General features: G+C 45.4%; 1 protein-coding gene and 1 long non-coding RNA gene across 4 annotated transcripts in view; one reads left to right on the top strand and one right to left on the bottom strand.

Annotated features, from left to right (window-relative positions):
• Positions 1 to 3,686: 3,686 nt before the first annotated feature.
• Positions 3,687 to 27,666, bottom strand: part of CELF6 (CUGBP Elav-like family member 6) — a 28,758-nt gene continuing 4,778 nt past the window's right edge. The window contains exons 3-13 of one of the 3 annotated variants that reach the window (XM_037502876.2): positions 19,855 to 19,903; positions 8,669 to 8,797; positions 8,493 to 8,572; positions 8,166 to 8,309; positions 7,923 to 8,055; positions 7,683 to 7,829; positions 7,425 to 7,487; positions 7,100 to 7,180; positions 6,868 to 7,011; positions 6,131 to 6,284; positions 3,687 to 5,315 (exon numbers count right to left, since the gene is read on the bottom strand). In XM_037502876.2, coding sequence (XP_037358773.1) covers positions 6,157 to 6,284; positions 6,868 to 7,011; positions 7,100 to 7,180; positions 7,425 to 7,487; positions 7,683 to 7,829; positions 7,923 to 8,055; positions 8,166 to 8,309; positions 8,493 to 8,572; positions 8,669 to 8,797; positions 19,855 to 19,903 — 1,098 coding nt within the window. In that variant the 3' untranslated portion in view covers positions 3,687 to 5,315; positions 6,131 to 6,156. Of the gene's footprint in view, positions 5,316 to 6,130; positions 6,285 to 6,867; positions 7,012 to 7,099; positions 7,181 to 7,424; positions 7,488 to 7,682; positions 7,833 to 7,922; positions 8,056 to 8,165; positions 8,310 to 8,492; positions 8,573 to 8,668; positions 8,798 to 19,854; positions 19,904 to 27,666 lie in introns of all 3 variants that reach the window. The other 2 variants (XM_037502874.2, XM_037502877.2) reach the window with 2 other exon arrangements.
• Positions 20,099 to 27,666, top strand: part of LOC119238816 (uncharacterized) — a 44,812-nt gene continuing 37,244 nt past the window's right edge. Inside the window, exon 1 of the long non-coding RNA XR_005123683.2 lies at positions 20,099 to 20,245. This is a non-coding gene — a long non-coding RNA (uncharacterized LOC119238816). The remainder of the gene's footprint in view (positions 20,246 to 27,666) is intronic.

Genomic DNA, 27,666 nt, shown 5'->3' on the forward strand with positions numbered 1-27,666 from the left:
GAGTCTCCTCTTGGTCAACTGCTCCAACATAGGGCTTCTCCTTACTAAGATCGTGTGCTTAACAAACAACCCTATCAAATGACCTGTTCTTCCTCATGGCTCCTTCTCATCATCATAGATTTCCATCTCTCCTCTTCAATACTTGTCTCAGAGTCTGCTTTCTAGAGTATGTGGGCAGTGATGTACCACCACAATCAAAGCCCTTATCCCAGTGCTGAGTCCTAACAGTGGGGTAGTGAGAAAGTCATCAGGGCATGCCTGATTTTTTCCTGCTCAAATGCAAGGCATCTAGCTGAGAATGCTGGCTTCTTCTCAAGGTCCCATGCCAAGGTCACTGAGTCAGGCTTTTTCTGACCTACTCCATAGGAGATGCAGAGGCTCATTTCACAGGTGCATTTTGTGGTCCCCTGCATTTTCTACTGGGCACCTAAAACTTCCCTTGAAAAAAGTCAGACTTGGGCTTGCAGCCTGCTCTACCCGCTGGGTCTCTGCACTCTTAGACAACTAGAAGACAGGAGGCCAGAACCTGGACGTTCAAAGTCACATCTACAGATGGCCAGTCAAAGGTTTTGATTAGCCCAGGTTGCAAGTGGGTAGAGAACACTGTGATGGCAGCATCTGAAGCCAGGACTGGGGAGAAAAAGAATGGCTCGCTGACCTTTCTGAGTTTGTTTTTGGCATAAACTTGGTCACCTCTTTGCAGACCCTACATGGCTCAGGCTGAAAAGGGCAGCTGCGTTGCCTGCATGGGCTCTGAGCCTTCTGAGCCCAGGAGGTTTCTTCCTTTGTTGGCTCTCCAAAAGAACACAGGGCTATGTAACATAACTGTGTAAATATACTGGTTGTGAGGAGAGGTCCAGAGGCCAAAAATAGTCTGGAGTCCCTGCTGAGTTTGGCTGTGTCATGATGCAGACAGGTGCAGCCGGGTTGGTGGATGCCCAAAGATCACAAGCAAAGCTGGAACAGATTGAGAGCCTCTGTGATCTTCACATCCTTAGAAGCTTCTTTGGGAGGGTATTGCATGTATATTCTATTCTCCTGAGTCAGAGGGAGACTGCAGGTCTGATGAAAGCACACAGCAGATTCAGTGCTGCTCCAAGGTCAGACATCTTTAGTACCATCACAGAAACAAAGATATTTTATCCCTACATCCAGGACACCCAGAATGCATCCATGAGAAGAAATTCCAGGGATCCTACTGAAGTTTGGTGACTGCCCATAATCCACAAGTTATAAAGATTCTCAGAGAGCCCCCAAATTCTGTGCCCACTCTGACTCCCCTCAAGAGTGCTTTGCTGATGTGGCTTCAGGGTAACAATGGGCCATGGTTAGAGTGCAAGGAGTAGAGCTGCAACTTGTTGACCAGATGGTAGCCTTATTCCTGCCCTAAGCATCCCCTTGGGGCTAAAGTCTAGGAACCAGGACCACTCAGGGATTTTGACTGTCTGGTCAGGGCCACTGGAGCATGAGCCAGTCATGTGCAGAATATGCCATTTCCCTCTGGGAGAACTGAGCAGGTTAAAGTTGACTCACCACCATAGTCAGGCCATATGGAAGTTATGAAGTTGAGGGGGAAGGGAATGGGCAAAGGATGACCTGTTGCTTAGAGGTACAAACTACAGGCTAAGATCTAGGCTCAAGGAAAAGTACTCAGCAAGATTCTTGATGATGGTTAATGGCTCAGAGAGCTCAGGCATCAAGTCAATGATTTGGAAAAAAAAAAAGTATCATCAGAGAAGCCTTACATCTGGCCTTCAAGGATCTAGAAATGTATAATTGCTAAGGCAATCCTTAGGATCCAAATCATGTCCAAAGGGAGGAGGAACACTTCGATTCCAGAAGGGGCATCTGTCATGGATATCCATAAAGGACAATGGATATATTTCCGTTGGAGATGGATATATGTCCATCTCCAGGGGAGCTATTTTCCAGTGGAAAGGACCAAGACCAATCAGTTTTGTGTACCAAGAAACTCACTCCACTGTCCAGAAAGATGTGCTCTGTGTTATAGATTAGTAACCATTGTTTTCTTTTCTCCCCTATTCCAAATGGAAATTTCTTTTTAAAATGGTTATCCTGTCTTCCTCCATAGTTTCATATTGGCGATAGCTAAATATTTTAGCCATAGATTGCAAAATCATTAAGAAGCCACATCCAGATCTAATCTAAAATTAAATATTAATAAGGGATCCTGGACTGAAGACCCAATAAAAAAACTGGTTATGATTCTGTTCTTGTTTGAAAGTGGATGTGTTTTCTGTAGGGCCTAATATCATTGTGTTTTTAGGAAGGCACATTTTTGAGATTGTATGTTTGTCAAGAAAAGTACAGATGGATATTGAACAATAGAAGGCATAGAATACAGTGGATGTATATAGCTTATCTGCCCATCAGACCTTTCACTGAGGACCCATTTCTCCCCTCCTGATGAAGTTGTCAATGATGGTGGCCTACTCTTCTATCCTAGAGATAGGTACATGTCCATTTTGGCTAAAGTCCTCCCTAGGACTTTAGAGCTAGATCTAGTGAGGCTAGATCTAGTGCTACATATAGCAGGGGGCATAGACAATAAATGAAAACACCGTCCTTTTAGCCCCTAGATCCAGCCATGTCTGAAGGTATGTAAGTTATTTGATTTATCAATTATTAAGCCAATTAACTTCCTATTGGCTCGATCGTGTTTGAGTTGGGTGTTTGGCAGTTGCAGCTGAAAAGGTCCAGACTAATACATGCACACACAAACAGAGACACAAACACCATGTTGCTCAAACTCCTTAGACATTATAAAAATCTTCCATGATCTCATAGGGTCAGCATCCTTTTTGTCTGAAGGACCAGATAAATATTTTAGGTTTTGTGGGCCACATATGGTCATACTTTTTTTATATCCTTTAAAATTTTATAAACCACTTTCAGTTTGTAGGCCATTCAAAAATAGGCAGCAAGCCAGTTTTGCCCTGAGGCCATAGTTGCCAATCCCTGATCTAGACCACACTAACTCCTGCAGATTTAGAGTGACACAGTCTGCCAGTTCCTAGCCATGAAGCAAAATACTTTAAAAATCATTTTGGTTCAAGTGCCTTGACATGACTCAGTAATGAGTTAGGATTCAAGGTAGAGTTAAGAATGGGGGAAATGTGCCACCATGGTCACTGAATAAATGGTAATCAAAATTATTTCTTGGTAATAAAGATAATTTATCAAAATGATGAGGCTGTCCAAACAGTGTTGTCCAAATGTCCCAGTTGACACTCAGGGACCCTTCCTTTCCTTCAGGAAAACTTTTTTGACTTCCCTTACCAACCAAGTCAGAATTAGATATTCTTCTTGCTATTAGGAATCCTGTGTGGCACTCCATTATCATTGAATTATTGATCTGTCTTTCCCCCTAATTCTGAGTACTTAGAACGTGCCTGAGCCCCAGCTCCATGCTTAGCATTTAGCATGGGTCAGGGGTGGAGGGGGCCATGCCTCCATCTGAGTATCTCAGTGTGCAGGTGCTACATATGTCCATCTGTGCCCCTGGTGGCAGTGTGTGTGTGTCAGTAATGTGCTGTTGTGCAAATGACCTTGACACTGGTTCCTTTCTCAGTTGGAAATGATTTGTCGATACACACCCCATTGTACCTGGTAATGTTATTACCATTTCTATTTTTCACTCCCATTCCCTCCAAAAATGAGTCAAAGACAGAGGAACAGGTGGGAATAAGTTTTCTTAGAAACTGTTATGAGGGAGGAACCCTCCAACCCCACCCTCATATCCTTTACTGTCTGATGTGTTATCAGATCAGTAACTTGCAGTCTCAGCAATCTCTGGGGATCATTGTGACCACCACACAGTTGGGCCCCAGACAAGTCTGATCCATGTCTAGGGGTTGGAGGGGAAATTATCCTCCTGGGAAAAGTATGTGCAAGGCCCTGCAGGCCCAGGAAAGGCTGACCAAGGCGAGGTGAGTCACGGTGTTCTAAGCTGAATCTTTGCCCATCTCACAGAAGCAGGCAGGAAGCACCACCATTGATCAGCTTTATATGGCACCCACTGTATACAACAGACAGACAAAGACAGACAGACAGAGCACACACCACTTCTAAGCTGAACACTGCTCACCATCTAGAAGCACCTTGGATAAGCACATGTGAGACACTTGCATAGGAAAGATGTACTTTTTTTTAAAGGAATGAAGAAGTATTTTGGCAAAACATCTACTTCCCTCTCAGGCCCTGGGTAAGGAGGGACCTCTAAATTCTGAAGCTTCTACATATTGAAAATTATCCCCTTCTCAATGGCAGTATTTACAGTAGCAAACCTTCCAAGTCTGTTGTCACAGCCCTCTATACATATCCCGACTCTACTTCATAGGTGGGCAAACTCAGACTTCAAGACAGAAGGTGGCCTGGAGCAAGGGGACACTGGGGCTGGCTCAAGGTGAAGAGAAACAGAAGGTTTCTTTACTCAGCCAAAGGCAGAGCCTCTGTCTATCTGGAAAAGGAAGGGAAAGGCTGAAGTGGCCAAGCTCCCTGGTTCTTCCTGCCCGAGGAAGCAGTGGTTCCGCGGGAAAGGCTGTCAGGAAGGAAACGCAGGAACCCTCTGTTGGCTAGGGGCCCTCTCGGGGTGACAAAGGTCCAGGCACACCAGGGCTCCTCCCGGGATCTCTTTGGAGATGCTCTCTGAGATTGGAGGTTGTGGGATCACTGCTCCTATAACTCACTTGTTGCCTGCATTTGAGCCTAGACAGAAGTCCTTAGTTTTGAAAGGCAGGTGGAGAAAAGGATGGTTTAAGAGGGAATGAAACACAGAACAATCGTCCACAGCCTCCCTCTGCCTAGGCTGGGGCTTTCAAGGGTTCTCCTTCACCCTGTCTCCTAGGGATATTTAAAGGCAGCTTTTATGAGACTCTATACTGTCATTTTAGTTTCTCTTGTGGTTTTTTTTTGTATGTTTCTTTTAATTTATATAGATATATATATATATATTCTTAAAAAAGCAATAGTCCTTTGGTCCCTAAACTCTAAGGAATGATATGATTTTGAAAGAAGTAATTGGGGCTTCCTTTGTAGATAAGCCCTTGGCACCCCCAAGGCCCTCTGCTGGTTCCCCTAGATGGTCAGTCCTCAGCCAGCCCCTGTTGCCTAGCCAGCCTGCGCTCTTGGCACAGGCACAGAACAACCCATGTGATTAAAACTATCCTTAAAGTGGCCTGAGTCCCAGGCGCCAGCCTTGGGTCCGATCCTTCTCCGTCTGTGGCTGCTCCTTCAGGAAGGGCTGCTCAAGCGTTGCTGTGCTTTTTCTCTCCTTTCTTCTCACTCTTCAGTTTCTGTTGTTGGGTTTTAATTGATAGGGGAGGGGGAGAAGCAAAAGTCACTCTGGAGGGCAAGACATGAGCCGATTGACCTGTTTGCCACATCTCAGATGAGGGGTCAGACCTCTCTTCCTGAGAAGCAGATCTTTGTCAGGGCCAAAACCACAGCCTGATACACTGAAGCCTGACCGTGGGTCCCAAGCAGATGACCCCAGACCAACACTACCTCCCTGGGGTAGCTTAAGTGAAGCCAGCCCATTGCGCCTTCTATTACAGCAAATCTAAAGGTCACAGGCAGCTGGCCCTGCCAGAAGCCTAAGAAAGTGTGTCACCCTTCCCCGTCACCCCCTTATCCATCAGGTCCCACAGATCCTGCTTCCTAAGGGTATTTGCTTATCTCCACATCTCTACTGTCATTATCCCAGGCCTTACATTTTTGCTTAAACTCTTCAGTGATTCTCTACTGTACAGAGTAAAACCCAAACTCATGGTCGTCAAGACCTTTTATAAGCTAGCCCACACCCACTTTTCTAGCCTCATTCTTCAGTCCTCTTCCCTCCCCACACATGAATTTTGTAGTCCATGCCTCCTGGTGACTCTCTCTGGAGTAGGAACTGGTAGGAATTTTGTCCATAATTGTCTTTCCCAGACTTTGGGCAAGACTGTTCAATGTCGAGGGAAAAACAGAATCTCCAACTGAGAATTCTTTGTAATTCCTGGCTTTTCTCAGTCTCTGAGACTTTCAGAGATGGGCACCCCCAACATTCCATCAAAGTTGACAGAGCCTCATTATTCAAGTCCCATCTACCTGGGGTCCACCAGTGACTCACTTCTGTGGCTGGTCAGTGAGAGCAGATCAGTAAGGCCGATTGGCATCCTTGGGCCTCTTTAGCTGGACCTTGAGCCTCTTCATGCCAATTTGAAAGCCATTCATGGCCTGAATAGCCGTCTGGGCACTGGTTGGATTGTCAAAGCTAACAAACCCTGGGAGGGGAGGGGCAGAGAGATTAGCAAGGAATTCTACCTGGCAGGGCCTCCTCTTTTCTACTGACTAACCCCTTCTTACCTCTGCCCCTCAGTTCCACCAAACATATACTCTTTCATTGTTTGCAGCATACACACATGGACACACTCATACTAACATGGGTAAATGACCTGAGATTCCTAAAGGTGTGGTTCTTGGAAGAACAGGAGACAATTCTGTGTGTGGGTGAGGGTATTTCCCTGTCTTTCCCTGGTTTGGATTGGCTCTCTCCCGCCACAGCTATCACTCTGGTCCTCTGAACTAGAGTTGGAGAGAGAATCTCTGGTCCCAGATCCAGACTCCTCCTGCCCTGTCTAAACTCTGAAACCTTACCTGGGCAAACATATTCCAGAAACCTGCCCTTCCCAGGTGAATGTGAATAGATTTGTTCCTGGTCTGGGCTTAGCCCTATCACTAGTGTGAGGCCCTGCTTTGTGCCCATATGTCTCTAAGAATCACTGACTTATGGAGAGAAAACCTTAGGGTTTATGGAAAATCTCAAATTTAGGAGCAGGAGAGGCCTGGATATGGTGCTTAGCTCACCGAAACACTTGCTCTGGTTGGTGGCTCGATCCACAAAGACTTTGGCAGAGACAACGGCTCCGAAGGGCAGGAATGTCTGTATGAGTTCTGCATCACCAAACTCCTGAGGCAGGTGATAGATGAAGAGGTTACAGCCTTCGGGGCCTGCAGGAACAGTGGCAGGCTGGATATCAGGGGAGGGACGCTGAATCCAGCCCCACCGGACCTTGATCTCAAGTCCCCTACCTCTTACCTTCTCTTTGCTGCTGGGGCAGGGCTGAAGGCTGCTGGGGAAAAGCTGTGCTCACTGGGGCATAGGCTGATGGATAGGCTGCTGGAAACAGAGATGGGAGTGGGCAGTGCATCCCCCAAGCAGGGTCCCACCTGCCTGGCCACCTTTGACCAATCCAGCCCAGTCCACCACAACCCTCACCCCTAGAAAGTTTGCCTGGGTCTAGGAGTGAGGGGAAGGTAGTGGAGGGTTGACTCCTGAGAACAGAGCATAACACCCCCACGCCCACCCCCTGTCCCCTTCTGGGACCTTTCAACCGCCCAGGCCGCAAAGCGCCAAGTGAAACCTGCGTAGTGGTGCATCCCAGCGTAGGCCTGCTGCAGGGGGTCAGCCACACCAGGGCTCTGGGCTGGGGAGAGAGGGGCCCAAGGCCCATGGTGAAGGAGGGCTGGGAAAGAGGAGAGAGGCTCTGGGAGTGTGGGGGGTGGAGCAAGTCTATGAAAGGCTGCTGAGAAGTACAATGATTCCCTTCCCAGCAGGCCTGGGGCGCTGACTCCCACCTCCCCATTCCATTTGGGGTAGATTTTGACTGAGAGGGACCCACCTGGGTAAGGGGAGAGCCCGTTATTGTAGAGAGTGTCGGAGCCCGCCTGCCCATTGGTCTGGGGGGTGAGGGGGCTGAATCCATTGACCCCGATGGGCGTAGGGAGGCCGGGAAGGGTGCCAGGGCCGCTGCCAGGTGGAGAACTGGCTGCTGGTGGCAGAGGAGGCCCAAAAGTCAGACCACAGCCCTGCTGGGCCCCTCCCAGCCCTGATTCCAGTCCTCTTACCCCCATGCCCCTACCTGCTGCAGGCAACAACGGTGCGGCTACCAGGCTGAAGGCCGCCACGTGTTGCATTTGTGCTGCCACTGCAGCCACTGGGCCTAGGCCTGGGCCCTGGGCCGCAGCCAGTAGCGCCGCCTGGTGCTGTAGGATCTTGGGGCAGGAAAAAGGGGTTTGTGTGGAGAGCCCGGTGGTGGGCTCTGCCTGGATTCCCAACCCCCCCATTCCCTCCCTTGCCCCACCCGTCGCAGCCAGGCACCTACCGCTGTGGTGTAGGCACCGCAGGCCCCAAGCGGCAGCGGTGCCGGGTGGAAGGCACCCAGCTGGCCCGCCATCTGCTGCATCCGCCGCAGCGCGCGCTCCCGATCGGTGTCGGCTAACTTAACCACGAGGCTGGACGAGGCGCCCTGGGCAGGGCAGGGCAGGGCAGGGCAGGGCAGGGGAAGTCGCGTTGACCGGTCCAGATATAGCCCCAGCCCTGGGCCGAGCACCTTCCCCATCCTTTCTGGTGGCCAGGATCGCACATGGGGAGGAGGAGCCCATCCCCACCCCCATTGGCCTCACCCTCTGCCCTGCACGCCCGCCCTCACCGCCATGGTCCGGCTGCCGTGCAGACCCTGGATGGCCGCTTGGGCTTCCCCTTGACTCCCAAACTTCACAAAGGCACAGCCTGGGGCAGGAGAGAGGGACTGGGTAGATCAGGCCATGGGGCCAAAGAGTCATGGGGCTCAGAGTAAGACAGGGTCACCAGAGTTGCACAAGTCACCTTTACTAGTGCCATCCGGGCTGCGGAGGACGGTGCACTCCTCGATATGGCCGAAGGGCTGGAACAGGCGTCTGACATCCTCCTCGCCCTGCTGCTTGCCCAGCATCCCAACAAACAGCTTTCGGTCCTCTGGAGACAAATCCAGGAGTGACCTGGGGACCCTAAGTCTGGGGCTCCCCAGTGTAAGCCAGGGTTGTTTAGGAAGATAGTTCACTGCTGTCTAGCTCTGCAAAGAGGTGTAAGGAGTGAACAGGCTGCAAAGACAGGATTGGGTTCCAAGAGGGCGGCATAATTTACAGACTCTTGGAGGAAAGAAACTCAACCCAGATTTCCATCAGGAAAACCTAGGTCCTAGAAAAGCCCAGAAAGGCTTATTAATGCCTTTGTGGGAAGTGATTCTTTGCTGGGGTAGAGACCTATATAACGTTATTCTGTGTTTGACCTTTTTATTCTCAGTGTTTAGGAAATGCTATTTTGGACATTTCAGCCCTGTTAAGAGAAGGTCTTTGTATTCAGACTGTGTCTGGAGAAGAGAAGTATACTCTTGCTGCTCAGCCTAGTGGCAATGGCTAGAATTAGTGTTCATACCATGGGAGAGCAAGTTCTGCCTGTAGACCTGCATTGCCACCTGAGAGCAGGTGTGATCCTTCACTGTGTCCACCTTTCCTATGGGAGTGGCAGAAATAACAGGAAAGGGACTGAAAACTTGACCTGTGTCCCCTGGAGAAAGCTGGAGATAGGAGCTGGAAACCAGGGCTTAGCTGTCAGCAAGTCAGGCTTCAGGAGCCTGGAATGGAGGGGCTCAGCCCCACAGGACCTGCTGTTAAAGGCTCACTCACTTCTGCACCAAGGTAATTCTCTGAATTTTGGGTGGGGCTTCACCAGGGCAATATAAGTTGGGAGATGTATGGGTGGAAATGTTGCTTCAGGCTTCACCTTCAAGATCCTGGAGCCCGGGCCTTCCTGGTGGTATAAACGGTTAAGCACAGCACTGTCAAGCTATCAGCAGCCTCTCCAGCAGGAGTTTGATCCCCAGCTGGCCAGGGAGCCACCCACATGGTGCAGCAGACCTCTCATGTTTCGCCCACTGCTCCCCTCAGCGGTATATTTCAGTCAGTCTGCCTGTTCTGTTCCCCACTCTCTCTGGTGGATTCTCTCACCCCCCCCACCTCTGGCCTGTACCCCAGTTCTTATATGCATAAATAAATAAATCTTTTTTTAAAAAAAAAAAGATCTTAGAGCCTAAGAAAACCCATCATTCCCTAACAAGCATAGCTAGACAGAAGGGGGCTTTTGGATTCTTAGTATGAGGGAGACAAGGCTGGTGAGAATCATAGCCTGAAGCCGGGAAAAGGTTGAAAATGAAATGTTCTTCATTGAAAATAAAGAACAGACTGGCCAAAGTTAGCAGTGGAGGGACTCTCCAGCAAGGCTCTGTGAGTCCATATTTCACCTGGGTGGTGTGGGCTTCGACCTAGACTGTCCTGGGTGCCCCTGGTATGTCTGTGTGGAGGTGAGGGCTGAGTTTATATGGGGTAGGCAGAATGTGTATTGGCAGAATCCTGCCCTTTGTCCAGAGGCATATTGCCCAGTGATCCTGAGTGGGATGAGATGGATAATGTATTTGTAGCCAGAATTCTAGTGGAGGTGCCAACCTTTTATAGTGAGAGTACCATCTGGTGAATGTGCTTCACTTCTGGGAGTGCCAGCCAGAGTTGTGCCCTTGAAACAGATCACTGCTTTCCCAACCTATTAAAAAAGTGGTAGAATCCATTGTTCTGATAAAATATTGGGATGATGTTCAAAGTATAAGAGAAAAGAAGCCAGAGACATGGGGAAGAGAGGGTCTGGAGTTCTTTTTACTTCATCTTCCCCCTAGTGCTGTCAGAAGAGTCTCCAGGGAAAGTTTGAAGACTAAAGACCTAAAAGTTAGAGAACAGAGTTTCATATGGTATACAAGGAAGGATCTGGGATCATCTTTTTCCTGAACCTGAGAAACCAGGGCTTTCATGAATCTCTCAACCAGTCTGGTGTTCATGGCTTTACCTTGTCATTAGAAGATAGGCCCCATTTGGCCAGGGAATCAAGCATCAGAAAACTGCTATTGTTCTGAACTATGACACTAAAGTATGTCTGTGTCTGCAAGAGGCCCAGGAGAGGCTACAAAAGATCCTAGGGTCTCCAGAGTCCTAAAACTTAGAGCAGGGCTTCTTGATATTCTAATTTATAGTGTAGTTATGTCATTAGGTGGGGTCTGGAAGATGGTGATGCACCTAGGTAAGATGGCATGCCACATGGACAGAATCCAGGTAGCCTTAGGTAGGAAGAAAGATGTCATCAGCTTAGCTGGAGCCCCCAGGACAGGAAAGAAGTTTGTGTGGACAGTGATCTCATCCTTCATCTGTTCTTCCTCTTCTTGTGCTTTTTTATTGATAGTGATAGTTTAAGCTCATGCCATAGGTCATGATATTCTCAGATCCTTCTTTGCCAGTGAGAGTCAGATTCCAAGTTAAGAATTTCCATTTCCATGACAGGTACTGATCCTGTGGTTCTGGACTACTGGGCTACACAGAATTTGAAACTGAAATGAGGCTGGCCTAGAGGCTGGCCTAGAGGCTGGGCTCTATCCTGTTCATTTCACAGGTACCACCTTAAATCCTATTATCTTCCTGCTACTTTACAGGAGCTTTAGTAATGCTTGACTGGTGGATGACCTGGGTCACAGTGACCACGAGCCTCAGGTGATCCTGAAATGGTGGAATAAGTTTTGTAAGAGACCTGGTCAAAAAGAAGTACAGGATTTACATACCCGTAAATCCTGAAGATTCTGAGGACTGATCAGTACCCGGAGAGAGAGATGATGGCAGAATTTAGCTCAGATAATTCAGTTTCCTTTAGGTTAAACTAGCAGTGGCAAAAAGAGGATTATGTAAGAGGTAGATCAGAAATGTGTGAATGAAAGCATCCCATGAGTAGTAAGTGGAAAGGTCCCTTGAAAGATAGGAATATCAAATGGGGAGGCTCAACTCTCCTAGCATAGAAGGAATTGGAAGACAACATCAGTATAGAGTCAAGACATAGTTGGAAAGAAACATAGTTGGGTGGTATGATAGCATTATTCTGTTAGTAAACAATATGTACTACTTGCTTTTCTACTCAATGCTTTTATGAACCCAAACCAAGTGTTCAGGTCTCAGAGGTCCATCTTTATGATGCCACCTCAGGCACCCGATCATACAAATCAGGGGTTCTAATGCAGCAAATGATGGGATTAGAATCTATTCACTCCATCTTCTTCAGGAAAGGCACCAAGATGCTGTTCAAGAAAAGAGGCTCTGCCTTAGGTTGGCTGGCCCAGAGGGATTCCTGAGGCAACAAATTTCTTGTTTCTAGGCCCCTCTCACCCACTCACTTTAAATGTAGGTGGGATGTCATGATGGTAGGGAAAGTACAGGGGCAAGGTTTCAGCATTGGGGTACCAAACACCAAGCACATCCTAAAAATACCAATCCACTTGCAGCCCAAACACCAACCCAAGAGGTCCTGCTTGTGGCAGCATTTGGAGCAAACCATCTTCCCCTCAATATTCTTAGTGATTACTAAAGCATAGAGAACCAAGAAAAACTGGGAAAGGTAGTGAAGGAAATATCAAGGGCAAACAGAGTCTCTTACTCAGATCTTATTAGCATTAAAAAGGGCTTTAATTGTACACACACACACACACACACACACACACACACAAACAACACACACAACTATTAGAATTAATAATCAAATTCAGCAAAGCTACAGTGTGCAAATCAACAAACAAACAAAAAAATCAGTTATATTTCTATATGCCAGCAATGAACAATCTGAAAACGAAATGAATGGAGAAATCCATATAATAGCATCAAAAAGAATAAAATATTAGGAATAAATTTAACCAAAGAGGAGAAAAATTTATACCTTAGGAAATATAAAAAATTGCAAAAAGAAATTTAAGAAAACATAAATAATAGAAGATCTCCCTTGCTCAGGGATTAAAAGATTTCATATTGTTAAAATATCAATACTATCAAAGTGATCTACAGTGTTAATGCAACCCCTATCAAAATCCCAATAGCATTTTTATTGCAGAAATAGAAAAGTCCAACCTAAAATTCATATGGATTCTCAAGAGACCATGAATAGTCAAAACCATCTTGAAAAAGAGCAAAATTGGAGTTCTTATGCTTCCTGATTTCAGAATTGATTACAAAGCTACAGTAATCAAAACAGTGTGGCATTAGCATAAAGACAGACTTGTAGGCCAATGGAATAGAATAGAGAGCCCAGAGATAAGCCCTTGCATAAGATAAGCCTTCAACTGGTTTTTTGTAAGGTGCCAGTCTAGATTTCTAGTGGTAAAATAATTGAGTTGAACCTTTACCCTACACCACATATAAAAATTAACTGAAAATGGATTAAAGGCCTAAATGCAATTGCTAAAGCTATTAGTAGAAAACATAGGGAAAAAGTTTTATGAGCTTGCATTTGGCCAAGATTTTTTGAAAATGACAACAAAAACACAGACAGTAAAACTATATAAATTGGACTGCAGCAAAATTAAAAATATCTGTACATCAAAGGACACAATTAGAATGAAAAGGCAACCTATGGAATAAGGGGAAATAAGAGGCTAATTCTAGAATACATAAAAAGCTTCTATGATTAACAGCAAAAACAAAAACAAACAAACAAAAAAACCCTGATTTTAAAAATGAGCAAGACTTGAATAGATATTTCTCCAAATATACAAGACAAAGAAGATATGGCCAATGAGCATATGAAAAGATATTTAGCATCACTAATCATTAAGGAAGTGCAAATCGAGGGCCTCCCCAGTGGAGCAGCAGTTGAGCGCTGGGTTGCGAGGCTGCCTGCAGCCTCTGCAGCGCCAGTTCGATCCCTGGCCACAGGTGAGGGTCCCACAAAAAAAAAAAAAAAAAGGAAGTGCAAATAGAAACCACAGTGAGATGTCCCCTCACACACATTAGGATGGATGCTATCAAAACCCAGAAAATAACAAATGCTGGCAACAATGTGGAGAAACTGGAAAGCTTTTGCTCTGTTGATGGAAATGTAAAATAGTACAGCTTCTATGGAAAACAGTATGAGAGATTCTCAAAAACCTAAAAATACTTTATATTGATTTAGTAATATGATTCAGAAATACCACTCTGGCTATATCACCAAAAGAATTGAAAGCAGGATCCTGAAGAGATATTTGTACACTTATGTTCATAGTAGCATTATTTGCAAAAGCCAAAATGTGAAAAAATAACCAAATGTCTATCAACCAAGAATGGATAAACGACATGTATATACTTACAATTAAATCTTATTTAGCCTTGACAAGGAAGAAAATTCTGATACATGCTACAACATGGATGAACCTTGAGGACATTCTAGCAAGTGAAACAATCTAGTAACAAAAAGACATCTAGGTATCTAGGTAGTCAAATCCACAGAAGCAGAGAGTAGGATGATGGTCACCAAGGACTTAAGGGAAAGGGGAATGGGGAGTTGTTTAATGGATACAGAGCTTGGGATTTGTAAGACCAAAAAAAAAGTCTCAGAGATTGGTCTCACAACAATATAGCTATACTTAAGTACAGAAAGGTACACTTAAAAATGGTAAATGGCAAAATTTATAGCAATTTTACTGCAATTTAAAAAATTAAATAAAGAATGGTTTTATGAAGAGGGCTGAAAAATAGGGACTTAGACTGAGAAACAGATCAGAGACTCCACTGCCCCTCCATCCTGACCCGGGAGGTGAGTGAGAAAGGGAGACCAAGCCTAAGTTCCCAAATTTCCTTTAGGAGCAAAGAATCTCAGGCCTCCATGGTGGCGCAGGAGTTAAAGTCTCAGCGCTACCAAGCTATCACCAGCCACTGCAGCATGAGTTCACCAGGCGGCCAGGGAGCTAACCCATAAGGTGGAGCAGACCTCTCCTGTCTCCCCCGCCCCCTGCTCCCCTCAGCAGTAGTATTTCAGTCAGTCTGCCTGTTATGCTCCCTTCTTTGTCTATGGTGAATCCTCTGACCACCCCTCTCCACCTCTGGCCTATACCCCAGTTCTTGTATGCATAAATAAATAAAATGAATCTTAAAAAAAAAAAAAGAGCAAAGAGTCTCAGTCTCCTGAGGTGCACTTTCCTTTCGCAGGCTGTACACCTGCACCTGAAGGGCAGTGTCACGTTGTTGGGGGCTTGCCAGAGGTTCAGTCATCGCTATGGCTAAAAGTGTTCCAATAGTCAGCTTAGGATCTTCTGCTCTGGGTCAATCTTGAAGGAAAATGCCTCTCTTTGCCTTGGAGGGAAGTGGAATGCTTTTCAGGAAGTGAAATGTTCATTTGAGGGAAGTCCTAAACACTACTGTGAAATTTATTCTGTCAGGTCTTAGTTGGAAAAATACTTATTAGAACTAAATAAGTGTAAGGATCAAAGACAGAAATGAAGCTTAACTCACAGACCATCCATTTTAAGGTCCATGTTGATTTAGGTTAGAGGATATGTCCAATATTGCGAAATTCTGAAAATTCTAGCTCAAAATGTAACTTTAACACAAAGCTTATTTGTTAAACCCTGAATAATATAGAATCTTAGAAAAACATTGGAAAAAAAGACTCACCTAGTTAGATAGTAATTTATGTTTATTACTAAAAATCCAGGTTTATGTTTAATCAAACCCTTACAAATTCAGACAGAAATGACTTAACCAGTTATATGATGGTGATAGGAGGGTTGATGTGATAACAGATAATTGGCTTTTGAATTAAAATCAAATTGGAAGATTAAAAAAGAGATGCTTTACCTCAGAGAATGTTTTCAACTTTAAAGTAAAAACAAAAATTAAAGCGGAAAAAAGTATGTAGCTTGATTGCCTCACCTATTTTTGTGCCGTGGTTATCTTGGATACATAAATATTTGCTGAGTAAAAAATACAGTCAAGCTGGGGAATGGAACAAACAGAGCAATCACCTTGTGATTTATGAATTTATTGATTTTATGTTAGGAAATTTGAAAGAGAGGAAAACATACACAGGAGTTCAATGATTTTGAAGAGTTTGCCCTAGGACTGAAAAATACTTTTCCTATAAGATTTGTACTGACAGCTTAACTTATTTTGAGTGCTTCCATTGTAGATATAATGTAAATTAGGAAAAACCAACCACAGTCTCCACACTGAATAGCAAATAAAATAGACTAATGTAGTTACCACTGTCTGAGGGGTTTGGGAATCCCAAGCTCTGATCTCATGTAATTTGAGGATAACATTTTAAACTATATGAACCTTGACTTTTTATCCAGGTGAACATTTTAACATTCACATTCAAATAAATCCAAATGCTAAGGGGAAGGTTTTTGATCATATATATGTTTCATATAGAAATGAGTGTTCAGAGATAATTTCATTTTGGAAAATTAAATGCATTTTCCTTTAAAGGAAAATCACAGGATGTAAAATGCAGGCACAGGGTATAGCATAAATACTGTAAGAAGCATGGAACTTTGCAGAATCTAAAGGAACTAGAGAGGATACATTGAGGATGTGGAAGCATATCTGGCTCCCTGAGAAAGTGCCGCCAAAGCTGTAGGGGTTGGCCATGGGAGGAGAGGAGCCTGTCATCTTCCATCAGGCAGATCATGCTATGTTGGTACTATTATCGAACTGTAGGCATTGAATTCACAAGTGTTGCCAATAACTTCTAAAAATAATATAGTATGTTTAAAATATAGGTATTTTCAGACCTCTTTTGATTAAAAATAGGAAGATTACTGCTCTGTTGCATAGGCATCAAAATTCAAGAGACAGAAGATAAAGTAACCATTTCTACTGAAAAACTCATGTGTGTACAATAGAATACTCCTTTCTGGCCAATGAGGGGGGAAATGAGACTGGGCCAAAGAAGCAAAGCTAGGTTTGGTTAAGCTTCACTGTGCTGATGCACTTTTAAAAATTGAAGACGTTGCTAATGTTGAATGTAGTTTAAAATGTAAGCTTTTTATGAAGTCAGGACAGTCTCACCCATTTAGGGTTACCTACCTGACTCCTGTAGCATCTGAGTTGTTGATCTCTGCTTTATGGGAAGAAAATTGTAAATATCCCTTCCAGAAGGAAGTGAAGGATTTTTGGAAATTGCATTTGCTTAATACCCTTTAGATTATGTCTGTATTACAACAATATCCTATTTGATATAAAAATCATTGTGGCATAGGGGTTATGTCTCAGCAATATCACTACTGTGTCCTGAGTTTGATCTTCAGCCAGGAAGCTAACCCACATATGGCAAAGCAGACCTCTCCTGTCTCGCCCACTGCTTCCCTTTGCAGTGTATTTCAGTAGATCTGCATGTTCTGCTGCCCTCTCTGTTCCTAGTGAATCCTCTCACACCCTGCACCTCTGGCCTACACCCCAGTTCTTCTATGCATAAATAAATAAATCTTTAAAAAATCATTATTATCAACTATAAATTAAGAGATATAATTTCAGGAATAATAAAAGTATTTGCAGGCTCACCTCTTAAACATATTAGCACAGGTGTGACCATTAACTTTGAAAGCTTCTGGAATGTTTGAGATCACAGAGATAAGATTTGAATGGGACAAGCCCTCCCACACTGGTGTCAAATTTTACATTTAAAAGCAAAATCCTGGCCTCCATGGTGGCGCAAGGGCTTAAGACAAAACCTATGAAGCTGTTCGCAGCCTCTGCAACAGAAGTTTGATCCCCTGCCAGGGAGCTACCCACATGGCTCAGCAGACCTCTCCTGACTCACCCGCTGCTCCTCTCAGCAATGTACTTCAGTCAGTCTGCCTGTTCTGTTCCCCACTCTGTCTCTGGTGAATCCTCTCATCCCCTACATCTCTGGCCTATACCCCAGTTCTTGTATGCATAAATAAATAAATCTTTTTAAAAAATAAAATTAAAAAAAAGCAAAATACAATACCATTTTTAAAAGTTGAATTTCTAAATCATTAATCATTAGTCTGCTAAAATTCAGCAGAGAGCTGAACTCACTGTAGAAGAGGTATAGATAACATTGAAGAAAAGGAACACATTTTGGTTAGTAACAAGATTATCTAAAACAGATCAGTAAAATACTTATAGTAAAATACTTATAAATTATCCAGGCCCAACTGTTCTGCAAGACTAAGTACATATGGTGAATCTGAGCGGGAGCAGGGAGGAACTGAGAGATCTGGTTGTCCAAGTCGCAAGAAGGATTTTCTGTGGATACATTTGGAGTATATGCCCTTTGCAAGTCATCACTTGTCAAGAAATACCTGTGTTATGCATAGCTACTAAAATTATGAATTCTATAGGTGTATAGTTACAAAATTTGTCAATGATGTGACAGCTGAAAAGCTTGTACAAAAGTGGTGAAGAAAGTACAACTCAGGTAGGTGTCACTGCTTGAGTTCCAGATAAGTGAGGCACATGGACTAGGCCAAGCAGAAGTGTTATGAACACGGAGGTCTCCTTGGTGCAGCTGCCCTCACCCTGACAAGATGTGTTGAATTCCAAATAATACTTTGGACTTAGCTGCTGAACCAGACTCTGAGTTTTATCATGTTCTTCTGAACTCTTTATGTGCCTCAAATACTTGCTCCCTCTCCTCCTTTCCTTATTTGACTATTTCTTGTTCATCCTTGTGATCTCAATTTAACATTTACTCCACTGGGAGTCCATCTTAACCTTCCAGAGTAAGTTAGGTGCCCTTTGTTTGTCCCCACAATTCCCTCGAGTTGAGGAGCACTGATCACCCTGAATTGTGACCCTTATGTATATCCACTCATAGCTCCAGAACTTCATGAGGTCACGTGCCACATGTGCCTTGCTCATACCTGTGTTCCTAATGCGAAGTAAGTTACTCAGAAGAGATTAGTTGGATGGTTAAATAACTGCAGGCCAACCTGTTTGTTTTTTAGCTTACCCAAGCACTCTCAGCTGTGGGATTGTCAAGCATTTGTGGACATGACTTAGAAATAGCCAACAAGGGCCTTGATGTTTTTGAGTCTCCCAAGAAGCAGAAATTCTTGGTATAAGTGAACTAGAGGTTTGGTGTGCAACCTGGGACTTCTCAAAAATTGGTCTGGAAAGAATAAGATGGGAAAGAACAATGTGTGTGTGTGTGTGTGTGTGTGTGTGTGTGTGTGTGTGTGTAGAGTGGCAGAAGGAAGCTTAGAAATATCCCTTCAAGACAAAGTGGAGGGTGGTGACATTTTGAGCAGTAATTGAGAATCAGAGACCCAAGTTCAGAGAATTTAAAAGGGTGAAGGATTTCTAAAAGGAAAGAACTCCACATTGGGAGTGCAGATTTTGCAGGAAGCAACTGTCAGTTGGGTTCCATTTTCTCCCTGATCTGGGCCACTTCTTTGCCCAAAGCCGTGGTTGAGCTTTGCTAAGTCAGGGAGCATATTTTATCCAAGGGAGAGTCAGCAGATGGAAGGGAGGGCTATCCTGATATCCAGATATCCTGGAATAATACAGGGCCAAAAAGCTACAAAGACACTAAGAACTGACACTAGAAGCTAGTATTGCTTTTCCAGCATAGAAGCTGGCCAGAATACAGCTGGTTGTCGGAAAGCACAGGCTCTCTATCCTTTCTGCACCAAGGATCAGTGTAACTAGAAAAAAAACTTTAAAAGAAAGATGGTCCTTAACATAGAGTCAGATTCCTTAATGTGGCCTGTAAAGTCTGTCTTACCAGTCTCATTTTTTACCATGAGTCAGCAGGTAGGTGCAGGAAAGGAATGAATGGCTCCAACCCAGAATGGGCTTGGTTCCATGTAATCAGAAGAATCTAGAAATAGAGAATAACTCCAGCCTTGTCCTTCAAAAAACCTGGAAGTTCAACCTAGAAAAACAGGAGTGACCTCTCTCTAGGAGCAAAGTGGCAAGCACTCCCTTCCTCTATCTCCAGCATCTGCTTAGGGCCCTCCTGCCTTTTCTAGGTCTGGGTTCCCAGGACTTGACCTCTTCTCAGTCTGATCTGGAATGGCTGAGCTATTTCTGGTGCTGAACAACTCTTGGCTTCATTGGTCCTCCTACCACAGGAGGCTCTAGTTATAAAGCTGGGGTAAGGCTGACTCCGGGAATAAACCCACCATCCCCTACAGGGGTGATACCCTGAGGTTCTTCAGACAGGGAAGTTACCTCCTCGGCCCTCACTGGCAGCCGGCTTCACTTGGATCGGACGATTCATCTGAAAGACATCGGACCAACACATCTAGTCAGTATGACTGCTTGACCCTGGGGCCCCAGCTTCTCCTCCCCCGCGGACTCCTCAGGATCTAAGCCCTGGCTCCTTTAAACTCTGCACCCCACTATTCTTACACTGGGAATATAGATTTTCTCCAAAATTCCTTCCTTAAACCTAAGAATTTAGAACGTGCTGAAATCTAGAGGCTTGGGTGATAAGAAGCTCAGTGGCAAGGACTGGGTGGAATGTGGCAGTGAAGGAGATTCGCCTGCCATGGGCTCTGGGCAGTGGCAGGGACCGTGCGAGGCCTGTCCCTCTGGCTTCTGGATTCACTTGAAGACTTTGGTGAGAGGAATTGGCTGGGAGGGTGGAACTGATACTGCAGGTTTGTGTTTTGTGTCTAAAACTGAGAACATAATTCTATGTGTCATTTTGATTAAGCAATCTGGAAATCAGTCTTAGCTCTGTCTATGCTCAACTCTGCCATTTAATGGTTGTATGACTTCTAGTAAGCCACCCTCTCTCAGATTCTACTTGTCAAATGGGTAAAACCTTCCCCAAGCTTCTGTGTCACCATAGTTTCCACATTTACTCCCTCAGTACCATCCTGGTCCCCCTTCCCTTGCAGTTGCTAGAATTCTCCAGGGCACTATCCTTGGCCTTGCTCATCCCACTCTTTTCCTTCCTAGATAGTCTCATTCACACCCACAGCCATAGCTCCTTTCCCCGCAGGAATGACTCAGAGCTGTCTTGTCAGCCCACACCTCCCAGGATGCTTGCTGGACATCCCGACTAGGAAGTCCCACTGGCACCTGCCACTGGACACACCCAAACCAGAGCTCATCTTTTCCCCCGAAACTGATCCTTCTAGTCATCTGAGCTATAAACCTGGAAAGCGGCTTGACTTCTCCCTCCCTCTCTCCCCCCCCCCCAACCAATTTCACGTTCTGATTCAGGGGTTCCCTGATCAGGGGTGGATAAGAATCACCTGGGAACCAGATCAGACTCTCAAGATGGGGAATTGTATAATTTGTAAATGCTCCTAGGTGATTCCCATATACACCCCACACATTCCCATCCCCCAACCGCCCTGAGAGAATTCATGACTGAATCCCCATCTCACCTTCCTCGCATGGGTGTTGTGGGGATCACATGAGATAATGGGGACGCAAAAGGTCTTTGTAAACTGCCAAGAGCTGGGTGCGTAGGATGTGAGGAATTATTGTTGGGGGGCAGACAGCTGAGTGCCGGGAGGAAAGAACAGCGGCCTTCCTGTTCATGGAGGAAGGGGTACTGATGCCCATCTGGCCTGAGAAGGTGATGATCTGACCCCCTCCCCTCAGGAAATGCACTGCTTCTGCACCAATCAGGGGCCACTCCATCCCCTACCAATGTGCTCGTTGCCGAGACAACAGGCAGCTTCCTGTTACCATAGCCACAAGTGCTACCCAGTAACCATGGTAACACCCTGGCAGTCACAGTTGAGCAATTTCCTTTGGATCAGATTTAGGGGGAGTAGGGAGGTCTTATTTTTTAAAAAAAAAAGGAAAACAGGCCAAGACAGAGCCAACGCAATCCCCCTCCCACCCAGGGTTGAGGTTCTTATACGCTCTGACACACCCACCCGCTGGTGGCGGAGCACCTGCAGTGTACCAGGCTGTGGGTGGGGGCCGAGACACCGACAGGACTCAGGCTGCAGTCTAGAGGGGATGACAGATCAATCCAAGCAGATCAGGGCGAGCTGGACAGGTCTGGACTGGCCTGGACCAGGGACCAGGAGGACAGGACCCGTCCCTAGGCATGGCCACCTGTGATTGTGGAGGAGAGACCAAGAGACAGAGCCAAGGAGAGCAGAGACACAGGGAAAGACGAAGAGACAGAGGAAGACAGAAATGATGAGAGAGTAGGAAGCAGACCTAGAAACGGGCAAAGAAAGAAAAATACTGGTGGAGATGGAAGGAAACAAGGGGATGAGGAAGGGGGTGCAGGCAAGGCAGGGAGGGGCGTGGTAGGGGAGAAGGAACAAGGGTGGAAGCCCAGGGTGGGGAGCAGTGAGGGTGAGCAAGACCATCATTATTTTATTAGTTCTTAAATAGATTCTGAGAATTTCTCTCTGAGCCTAGAGTGACGAGCACATGTGACAGCAGTGGTTTCCATGGCAGCTTCCTCCCTGGCTGGGTTTCCGGGGAGATGGAGCTCGCTGGTGCTCTGGGCAACTCCCCTTTTTTTTCCCTCCCCTACTCCACCACTCTGATGGACAGTAGGCATTAGGTACGTATGTGTCCCTCAGGAACCTGATAGAATCCTGGCCTCAGAGGCTGGGCACTTACTTTCCACCACTCAGGCATGCTGCCAGCGTTTGCTGATCTTGTGAAGTACCCCTGGCTGATTTCTTTGGGGAAGGGGACAGTGATGACCCAGGGGGCCCTGTCCTCTGAGGATCACAGAGAGGAAGATAATGAAATTATCTTAATTAAGATAATTCCTGAAATCCCACTATACACCCGGCCCTTCCTGGGAACACTTTGTATACATTATCTCTGAATTGCTCCCAACTGCTCTGCAAGGTAATAACACTGTCTCTGTAGTGTAGATGAGAAAGCTGAGACTGAACAATGTTAAATCACTTGTTCACAATAACTAGGTAGGTGAGTGGTTGAGCTGGGATCTTCCCTTGGGTTTATCTGACACTGAAGCCCATGACTTTTGCAATGTGCCGCTTGGCGCCATTCTTAAGACATGATCACAAATAATGAGCCACTGAGGGACCAGGACCTTAGAAGGAGTACGAAGTAATGTGCTGTGGGAGAGTCTGAATCCAGTTGGAGAGGTGGACTTAGAAAGCTTTATGGAGGAGGCAGGGTTTGACCTGAGTGTGCAGGACGGGGTTTATTGGCCATACGGAGAGAATGGGAGAAGTAGGACTGGAGGCTGTGCACTTCAGATACTGGGGTATGGAGGATGACCTGCAAGTCTGAAGGAGCATGTCTGGTGGGCACCTGACACGGAGGTAGCCAGGATGGAGCAAGTTGCTTCCAAGTCAGGTAGGCATGGATAATTAAATCCTGGCTTTATAGCTGGCAACCTCTTCAGTGTCTCTGAGCCACAGTATCCACTTAGTAAAGAAGTGGGAGAGAGGGCATCATGACCTGTCCTGTAGGATTGTAGTGATAGTGACTCTGAGGCTCATCCTTAGTAGGTGTACTAGATAGAATAATGTTTTGTAATGGAAGGATGTGAAACAGAAAGGTAAGCAGTGACCAAATTGGGAAAGACTGAAAGTCACAAGGAATTTTGACTTTGCTGTATTTCAAAAATAGTGGGGATCCAGGGAAGGAAGAGGGGAATAATCTAGTCCTTTTTGTCTTATGAAGGATCCTATGAACTGTTACTGTGAAGAGAAAAAAATTAGAAAGGGAGAGACTAAAGGTAGGAAGATCAGTAATACAGAGAAAGGGTGAGGGTAACCTGGGCCAGCGCAGAAGAAAATGAACAGATTCAAGAGATGTTTAGGAAGAATTAACTGGACTAATACTCTATTGCTTGTAGGGACTAAGGGAGAGGAGGGGATATTGACTGACTCCCAGGTTTATGGCTTAGGTATTGGGAAAGTTGGCAGTTGGGGAGTTTGGAGGTACAAAGAAGTCCCCAGGAGAGGAGCCAAGAGAATGAATCGGATAGAGCTGTGGGAGGGGATATTAGTGTTCTCCAGAGCTCTGCGAATTTCACTCCTCATTGGGAAGTGAGTAGGAAAGACACCCTCAATTTAGTGGCTGGAGGAGAAAGAGACCTACCTGGGCAACGCTACCTTGCCTTGTTCCTTTCACAGTCAGGAGAAGGATGTGTGAGTGGGGTGGATGATCATGTCTCCCCTTTGAGGAAAGAGGGCATTGCCTCCTTAGCTAAGAACTTGTAATGGGACCTCAGCTGAACTCTTGCCCTGGGCTAAGCACCTGTTCCTTTGAGAATTTCCCAGGGGGGAGTCCAGGCCCATGTTTGCTTCAGGGCCCAGTTCTGGAGGGAAAATCAAGAGGGAGTATGTCTTGGAGAGGAGAGAAAGCCCTATTCCAGGCAGTGGAGTGGGGAAGGTCAGAGGCAATACAGATGTGCACAAGGCCCCCATGAGCAGAGTGGGAGCTAGAACTTTACCCTTTCTCCCTGCTAGACTTGCCTAAAATCCCTGCCTTTGGGTTCAGCATTGCCTTCTTCATACTCTTCTGTCCTGATGCCAACCTTTCCCTCCATTCAACACTCATGTGCCCAGCCCCTTCCCACCAGCATGGGATTTATTAGGAACTCCCCTAAGAGTGGCCCACTGGTGGCTCTAAGATAGGTGTCCTGGGTGTAGGGAAGAGTGGAGCAGAGAAAAGGCAAATTTCATCATTTTCAGCACTTGGTTATACTTTTTCCTCCTCTAATTCAGTCTACCACCCAGCTGCTCAGTTCTAGAATCTATATGGATATCTATCCAAAATGGCTCTCATGTCCATCTTCTGGTCCTCATGCCTGCCTTATCCCCAGCTCCATGCCAATGTTAGCATTTACCTGCACTCAAGCAACAGGGTTCTAAGGGGTCGTCCTACTGGCACTGTTGCTTCCTCTGCAACTCAGCCTTCCCACTGTAGCCAGAGTGGTCTTTCAAAACCAGTCCTTCAGTCTTCTCTGTTTAAAATCCACCCCATAGTTCCCCATTATAAGCCTCCCAATAAAACCCAGGGTCCTTAGACTGGCAGTCAAAACTTGTGAGTCCTGCCTCCCTGCTGCCCAAAATGCAAGATACTCTCTATTCATGTGGTGCCTTCACCACCTTGTTGACCTTCTCTGCCAGTTCTCATACTGAATTCCAGAAGTGGCCTTTGTCTTTCAGAGTTCTAGACCCTCAAGTATGATCATGATTCAGCTCTGATAGTATCTGCTCTGCAAAGAATCCCCTCACTCTCCATTCCCAATTCCTCTTCTCCATGGCCAGATGTAAACCTGAGATACAATGAGCTATATTTGGGCTGAAAGCTCCTTTAGGGCAAAGGCTTCCACTAATTCACTGGGTGGCTGCTAGGACAAACAGTATAAATTGCAAAAAGGCATTTCCCCAACCCTAGAGATGAATTAGGAAAAAGGTGCCCCCTCCTCTGGGCTGACACAGCTCTGTGATAATGTGCATGACTTAGTCAAGAGTGTGGCTGGATTTTAGCCTCTATTTGCCTTTTCTACTTAATCTGTTTTGTGCAAGGTACAACATGCAGTAGCAAATATATTCAGTTACATCTGTGCGCTTCACAGTGTCTGAAGGGCAGATGCCCAAGGAAAAGGAGGTCATGAGTAGGTAGAGGAACAAGTAAGGGAACCCCTTCTGAACGTCATAAAGTGGAGCTGAAACTGGGCCTGAATCTCTTCAGATAGACTCTGGAGCCTACAGTGAAGATGAAAGAAGTAGCTCCATTTTCACTGGGAAGAGGCTACAGAAGATGGGAGAGACCACTGATGTTTGAAAGAAGTCCTGCGTAATGAGCAAGGCTTTAAAAATAGGTGACAGAACATTAGTAGGGGGCAGGTATATGGGAGGCAAGGGGAGGTCCCAGTACAGTGGATACTATGAAATTTCCCCTAGGTACCCAGGCTTTTTCTTTAGGGTTGATCAGCCTTTCCTGGCTCCATAGTCAAGATCCTGCATGTCTCCAGTAGGAGCCCATATGGAAGTCTTGTCCTTGCTTCTCCAGCAGGTGGCAGCTGTGCCCAGGACCCAGTGCCTGCAGAGAGCCGGCACCCGCCTCCCTCCATGCTGGTGGGCCTGAGGCCAGGTGACAAAAGCGGCTGCTGCCCCCAGAAGGCCCAGAGGAAAGATTGATGGCATGGACATTGCTCGGGCTGGCCAACAGGGCCATCGATTTTCATTTAGGAGAATAATTAAATATTAATTTTTACTTTGTTAAGCTGGGGAGGTGAATAAAGTCAATCCTGGCAGTATCAGAGGAAACTAGGTCACGTTGGAATCCTGTAGATGAAAGGGTGGGAGAGGGAATATGTGCCCAGCTGCCACTGCCTTCAGAATCTTAGACCCCTGTCTGCCATCTGTTTGGCTCAGGTAACAGAGCCATAGTTAAGTGAATGAATTTTGAAGCCAGAGTATCTGGACTCAAAGCCCATATATTCCCATTAATAGATATATGACCTTGGGCAAGTCACTTGGTTTCTATGACTTGGTTTCCTCATTGGTAAAATGGGGATGCCAATAACAATATTTTCTTCATAGAGGATTAAATGACTTTGAACATATAAAGTCCTAGGAACACTTCTGGTATCAATAAAAGTTGTTTTATAGTTATTATTATTATTACTCTTTTCTGCCCCAGAAATTTTCTTCCCCCAGAAATTATCCCAGTAGCCCAGGACCTCACCAGTCCTATCTCAGGTTCCCTTAGCTTCATATAATCCCCCCAGCTTCCCCTGCCTTATGGAGCCACAATTCATTTTTTTTTTTTTTTTTTTTCAGTGTTCTTCATTTGCTTTCAGGATGAAGTCCAACCCCGCCTTAGCCTGGTATTCAAAGTTTCCTCTTCAACCACAACTCTTTGTGGATCTTTCTTCAGCCTGGCTCGTGCTCATACAACAACTCCCTCAGCCAACCCCCCACACTCCCAACTCCATTTCGCATCCATCCTGTTCCTTCTGTCTCTGCACCTTTACCATGCTATTTCCTACTGAAATGTTATGACTTGTCTCATTGAATCTCAATTTGAGCAGCAGAAGTCATTTACTCCCCTGTTGGATGAATAATGACTTCTGCTCCTCCTACTAATTACCTACTGTTACCATTACTACTACTGCCACCTGCTAACATGTATTGAATGCTTATTTTCTGTCAAGAACCATTTCAAGCACTTACATGATTTAGTTCATGATTTAATTATTTCAACAACCCTATGAATTTAACTTTACAGATGAAAAGCTTCAGTTTAGAGAAATAAAGACTTGCCCAAGGTCATAGAACTATCGAGTTGTGGGGCCTACATCCACACCCAGTTCTGTCTAACTCCTGAGCCTGCATATTGAAATATTGGTTAAGGGTGATGAGTTAGTGTTACTTGGCACTGAGTCTTGAAGAGTGAGGCTCAAGTTGCTTCAATTACTAGGGTTGTTATAGGATCTGACACCCCATTAATAGCTTGATCAACTCTAGGCAAACCTATCCATTGCTGGACAGCTCCAATTCAGAGACATGACTTCTTTATATGAAGCTGAAATTAGGAGGTCTGTTCTTTACACCCTCTGATCCAGATCCTGCCCTATGGGGTTACCCATAGAAAACAAAATCCCTCTTTGGAATCTGAAACCCTTTACCCTAAGTCCAACTTTAATAATTATCAAGATCTTATTCTGTGCCAGGAACTTGCTAAGTCTCAGTTAATCTTCATGATAGCACAGTGAGCTAAGTCTTAGTATAACTCACTCCTTATAGATGAGGAATTTGAAGTGCAAACATCATAATAATATATCCAGAGACACAGAACTAATATATGGCAGAGCTGGGTTGAAATCCATCTCTGTGAGAGTTGAAAACTAGTGTTTTTAATGATTATGTTGATACCTCCATTTTAAAACCCCAATAAACTCCAACTTTTCCTGCTAAATATCTCCAATATTTCCACAACTATTTTTGCATCACTATGCCATCTTGGCCTCTTTCTGGTAGGCTAATGACCCTTTGAGGCCTGGAAATGGATTGTCCCCCCAAGGCACTTGTTGTAGACATACCATTCTCTGAGAAC

This window comes from Talpa occidentalis, unplaced genomic scaffold, assembly GCF_014898055.3.
Source record: "Talpa occidentalis isolate TD23 unplaced genomic scaffold, MPIMG_talOcc4v2.1 talOcc4.11, whole genome shotgun sequence".
NCBI lineage: Eukaryota > Metazoa > Chordata > Mammalia > Eulipotyphla > Talpidae > Talpa > Talpa occidentalis.